The 6,000-nt window shown below is 54.0% G+C and overlaps 1 protein-coding gene across 2 annotated transcripts in view; it reads right to left on the bottom strand.

The window, feature by feature from the left end:
- Nucleotides 1-273: 273 nt before the first annotated feature.
- The window catches only part of PDPK1 (3-phosphoinositide dependent protein kinase 1), a 73,821-nt gene continuing 68,094 nt past the window's right edge, over nucleotides 274-6,000 (bottom strand). For both annotated transcript variants that reach the window (XM_026485535.4, XM_044379195.3), the window contains exon 14: nucleotides 274-5,854. In XM_026485535.4, the coding sequence (XP_026341320.1) occupies nucleotides 5,738-5,854 (117 nt within the window). In that variant the 3' untranslated portion in view covers nucleotides 274-5,737. The remainder of the gene's footprint in view (nucleotides 5,855-6,000) is intronic.

Here is a 6,000-nt window from a genome sequence, read left to right as displayed (position 1 = left end):
TGTCCCGCCCACGGGTCCGCCCTCGTAAAGCGCCCGCCCTGGTGTCACGCGGCAGGCGGAAGTTCCGGTCCGGAAAAGCGGCCGGCCGAGCCCCCTTCCGGCCGGAGCCGGGCGTCGGGCTCGAAGGGCTCGCAGGCCTCCGCCCCCAGCGCGTGCGGCGCGGACGCCGGGTTCCGGGCCCGGGATGCAGGTGGCCACCGTGCCCGGCCCGCGCCCCCCCGCCCCCGCCCCCCCCCCCCCCCCGGTCAAAGAAGAGTTACGCCAGCGAGCGTCTACACTCTACATGCTTTTTTATTACAAGACTACCGAGCATAAGTGGAAAATTCATCATCCAGGAACTACATCTAAAGCACAAATATTTGAAAAAAAGAGAAGAAACAGATTCATTAAATTATGATTAAATCATTGACCAAATAGAAAATTTATATAATAAAGCCAGAAAAAAAGTTGTAAAATATAGTTTACAATAATTATTCACATTCAAGGCTGTACATCAATACATACAACAAGGTGGCCCCGAACATGAATTCAATCCAAATAATTCATATATTAGATTTTAAATAACACAGACTGAACTAGAGGCCAACAATAGCCAGCAAATAACCTTATAGAAGAATAAAAATACAAAAGTGTATATCCTAATATCATTGCATTATTTGTTTTCGTAAGTTTTAGATTTTTGCTTTGCCTGTACATCACAGTTACAGCTACAGACCAGGCAGAGAATTTTACACACGTCCTGACTGACTGCCACCAACCTGAAAGACGGCTCACACACGACTGATTCATCCTATTTTGTGTTAAGGAACAGCTACAGCAGCTCTAAACACTGCAAAAATTTATTTTTGTCAACGTCCAATCAAACTTCTGATAAGGATAGAGGCTTTTTATCAGCAAAACGACCCCTACTCATACGTCATTCTACCAGACGGGTTGGGACTAGGCTGGATCACACGCTAAAAAAAGGTCTGCCTTTTGTAAAAAGTTCTCTGCACACAGTTTGGTGTTTCTTCATACTGAAGAAGTGGGTTCTGGGGAAAATTCAGGTATACATGTAGGCTAGTTGAGCTGCCCAGCACCGCTGTCCGAGCTACAGATAAAACTGCTCTTTGCTGGAACAGCTCCTTCCCCAGACAAGTTCTCCACAGGCAGCCTGATGTTTACAAGTCCGCAACCTTGAGCCAGCAGCCTGCACCCCTCATTTAAGGCACTTGCCACACAGGCTGCCTGAGGGAAGGGCCACACCCACCTGAGTCACCATCAGCTCCCTTGAGCTTTGGATGAAAAGAAACAATGTGGACAAACGTACATGGCAACCTCTCTAAGGACAGTACCTTCATCATACTCTGGCAAGCGGCAGCCTCTCTGTCTGAGGAGTGAGCACCCTCAGTCTGTGGACTGGCCAGGGCACAGGGGACCTGCGGTGTCAGAGGAAGGCAGAAGTCCAGTTCTGCACAATCCAGCCAAAATCTCTGGCAGACTCAAGTGACACTGAGCACGGCACCTCTCCCCTCAGAATCAATGGACCCCAAACTGAAGTGGAGAAATTAGGAATGAAACCAAATGCGGTGGTCTGGGTTTGAAGATGGCCAGATGACCTGCAACACCGTGAGGGAGGACGGGGAGAAGTCCCGGAAACCGTGTGGACCAGGAAAATCACCCTCTACAGTGAAAAGGCCTGGCCACTGCGCTCTGCTGAACGAAGACCTCCGTACTGAGAGCCACTGTTGGAACAGCGTGGGGGCAAATAACCTTCTGTAAAACCCAACTGCCTACATGGTCTCTTTCCAAATGGCCCAGGGTATTTTCTGAGTCTACAAACTTAATTACAAATCATCCACTAGCACGTGGCAAGGTCAGTTCAACACTTTCTCTCTCTGCTGCCTGTGCAGACGCAAATTCAGTACCATTGTGGACGCGGAGTACGAGCTTCTGAAGACATCATCAAGCGCCTGAAAGCCACAGCAGCAGGGATGGGAAGTAACCAACATGCAAGCGTTAACCAGGCTCTGTCAATGAAAATCAGGAAATGAGCTTTTGGAAAGAACTGTCACAAACGGACTGCAGTAAATGATGTCATTTTAGCATTGTGGGGGAAAAAAGAGCAGGCTTATGAAAGCGTTCTTTGGAACACACACCTTACCAGGAACTGATTTGTTCAGAATCTGCAGGACACAGTAAGGAGGTTCTGTACTGGAACTCTGAGCATCTAAGCATCAGGTCAAGACAAAGGGAGAGAGACTAATACCACCTATAAAACAAACAAACTCTCTGTGACCCAAAAACACTACCTCTAGGAACCACGGGTGGGGAGGAGACCAGGGTCAAAATCAAAGATTTATGAGGACATTCATCACAGCATTTAAATAGTGAAAAACCAGAAACCATCTAAATGTTTCATAAAAGGAAAATGGTCAGATAAGTTATGATAAAATTTATAACCATTAAGCTCTACAATCACTAAAAACAATGTTTTTAATCATTGTTTATGACATGGAGAAATGCCTAAGATAAATTATCGAGTGAAACAAGCTAGATGCAGAACAGTGTGTGTTTCATGTTCCCAGTTCAGTTTAAAAAGCAAACCGATGTGTGCACTGGCGGCTGGGGGGGGGGGCAGAGATACACCAAAATTTTCACAGTGGTCTCTTCTGGGTGGTAAGCCTACAGTTGATGTTCTCAGAAAGCAAACGTTTTAAGAAAGTACAGAACCACCTGGAGCCCCTGGCCTGGCACCTGGCCCTGGGTGAGTCTGTGCCTATGGACCTCGGCCACAAATACCACAGCGGCAGCAGGGGCCTGGAGAAGGTGCGGGTCCTGCCACCTCTGGCACGGCCATGAGAGGCCTCTTCTGCAAAGCAGGTCTGTAACACAGTCCTGAGAGCCAAGATTCCGAACAGGAGGCGCAGTGCAGTGCCGTGTACCAGGTGAGGCTTTGTGCACCCCACGGGGCCACCTGCTACCATGACCCAGCGCCCACTGTCCTGGTCAGGCCTGCAGAAAGAGGGAAGGAAACTGCCCCACCCAAACCTGGCTTCCTGGAGTTCCCAGAGAGGGGCGAGGCACAGTGGGCCACCTGAGCCTGTGGAGGCCACAGCCCTGCCCCCTCTCCTCCATGCCTGGTGAGGCCACGTGGTTTGGCACCGCACCTTCTCCTTGCCCACACTCAGTAAGACACACGGCTGGCTCCCGCATCTAGTCAACAACAGGGCACTTTCTTTCTCAGAGTGGATAAATCGTTTGTACTTCCACGTATGTCTGTGTACGTACTCGACTGACAGCCATGTCACATCTTAGAAGGCAAGGCACCTGCCCCGGGACAGGCGCTCTAAAAACAAGCTGCATACAACGAAAGCTGACATGGACGTGCAGGGCAGGAAAAGAACATGTATGTGCCTTTAAACAAAAAAAAAAAGGACAAGAAGGCTCTGAGTGAGAGGGGAACGGTGGCCTAGGGAGAAGGGCTCAGTTGTCACTGGCTCAGACAAGGGCAGTGACTTCAACTCTGTCAGCTGCGAGCTGAACCCTGAACCCCCTTCTCTGGTTTCAGAGGTGACGATGGAGCTGGTGGGTGAAGCCCAGGAGGTAGTGGTGCCGTCTGGGGGGAGGGACGCAGCCCAGCCGAGTGCTCTTGTTAAAGCCAAATGCCAGCCCTGCTCCTTTCCCTGTAACCAGCCGCAAGGAAGAACGCCGTGCCAGAGCAGCCTCCAACTCTCCGAACGGCACACCCACAGATGCGGGTGTTATGAGAAAGGTCAAAGATCAACGTGGGGAGCAAGCTGGAAATGACATTCCTGAAGGCCCCCTGAGACTGACTTTCTGAGAAGCACGTGAACACAGGCGAGCCTTTTCAGAAGCCAGGAGGAGGAAGAGGGGAGCCTGAGCTACGCAGGCAGCCCGGGGCAGGCACGCCAACACCTTGGCACCCGCCCCGTGGGCGCACGCGCACGCTCGCTCACTCGCTTGCAGCTCTCACGCAGCAGTGCCCAAGAGCCGAATGGAAGCCACCCGCACTCGGCCCCACCTCTGCTCCCGTCCAGCCCCTGCACGGCCTAGCGGCAGCTGCTCCACAGCCACGCTTCCCTCCCAGGCTGACAAGGGCCACTCTTATCGCTAAACCCGTTGGAGAAAGACATCTTTTCTCCTGATTTGGACCACTTGTCAACATGGGCTGACGGATGGTTTGTTCGAGATAGGAAATGGGGAGAGAGTCGCCAGGGAGAATCTTTCCTCTGGGAGCCTTCTGCTGGTGCCTTCGTCAAAGTCTAAAGAAAACTGTGAAGTTGTTCATCCCCCGGGCACGGCCAGACGGGTCTGTGAGCAGCCTGCATTCAGCGGTGCCTCTGCCCCTCCCACCTGGGACTGCGGACCGCCCTCAAGGGACAACTTGGGCAGGGAGAGAGGAACTCCCAGCCCCACCAGGCCCATAGGCTTTCTCTGTCCAAGGAGCAGCAGCAAAGAAATCAAAGGGTGGGGAAACCGTGGACCCCTTGCAGCAGGTACCCACATCTTGCTGCCTGTGGAAACTGGAAGGCAGGCAGGCGGAAAGCAGGGGGGCCAGCAGGCTGGCTGCTCAGGCTCCAGTGCGGTGTTCCTACCCCTTGTGCAAGGTGAGCAACATTTTCTTCCCAGCGAGGTCCACGTCCTGAGGGGGTAAATGACCTGACAGCATGAGAAGGCTTACAGACTTCCACTGTGGAGATGTGACATGTGCTGGGAGTCAGGCTACGAGAATGTTCCCTCACCACGAAAAGGGTGCGTGTCACAGCTGGGAGACTGCTGGTGCCCAGAGTCCCTCGGCCCTAGCAAACTGCTCCAAGGGGCCTGCACGTTCCACCCTCTGACCAAACTCTCAGGAGGAGCCCATCAGGCAGCCCTCTTTCGTGTGGGAGACACCAGGCGCAGTCTGCCCTGCTGCCTTGGACTCGCACAAAGTGGGACACAGTCCTATCTCCTGGCGCAACCGGGTGCCCACCTCTCACAGTGCTCTTTCCAGCTGCACAGGGCCAACCCCACTCAGAGGGATGTTCAGCTGAACGGCCTGCTGGCACCTTCCAACCTCAGCAGTGGCTCCATTACGCACCCCGACAGCCCGCTCCATGACTTCCCACCTGGAGCCTGCCCGACGAACGCAAGCCATGGAGCGCTCACAGCCCGAGTGATACGAGAAGGCAAGCAGGGGGCCTGGTGGGGCACGGGGGCATCAAGTAAGGACACAAGAAAAGGAGCACACGGACCAAAGCCAAGAGCCCTCCCACCCCACAGAGATCAAAGCCACCCCAGCAGAGGCGTGCACGGCCCCCCGCCGATGGGTTCTGCGATAACCTAGGAGCAGCAAGGGCCCAGACACACACCCCATCCCCTCGGCTACAGGAGGACTGGCCGGTGGGTGACCAGGGCGTGTGGTGCAGAGCTGGTGACTCGCATCTGTGCCACTCGCCCGGGTGGGAATCCGGTGGGCGTGCACAGCACTGGGGCCCCATGGCAAGGGGAGCCTGGGGAGCCTCCGCAGAGCACAGAGAGCAAGCAAAGCGACCCTGAATTCCTTTTCGTTATTGGTTTTGTTCTTTGTGTGGTTGGGTATTTTTTCTTCTTTTCTTTTAAATAAAAAAGCTGCAAGGTTCCGCCGTCTGCGTCCCCCTTGAGATGGCTGGCAGGTGGTCTGGAAGCGTCCCGGAGGGCAGTGAGCTGCGCCGGGGCACGTGTCCTGGCAGCGAGTGCAGCAGCCACGGACGTGTCACTGCACGGCGGCCTGCGGGTGGCTCTGGTATCTGTGTCTCCACACCTCCTGGATCTTTTTGCACCATTTGTGAGCGTTCCCACTCGGGTCCATCAGGTAATACGTCCTGTTCGGCTGCGGAGACAGAAACCGTTTAATGATGCTGCGGGGTCCCACCAAGAGCAGCACCTACTGCGGCCACAGTGGGCACCCCCAGAGACGCGCAAGTTGGCGGGTTTTCCCTTCGCGTAGGTGCAGACACTACGCACGTAGGCAAGGAC

The sequence above is a fragment of the Ursus arctos genome, unplaced genomic scaffold (genome assembly GCF_023065955.2).
Source record: "Ursus arctos isolate Adak ecotype North America unplaced genomic scaffold, UrsArc2.0 scaffold_2, whole genome shotgun sequence".
Lineage (NCBI taxonomy): Eukaryota > Metazoa > Chordata > Mammalia > Carnivora > Ursidae > Ursus > Ursus arctos.
Note: the sequence above shows the minus strand (reverse complement) of the source record. Positions and strands in the feature narration are given on the sequence as shown.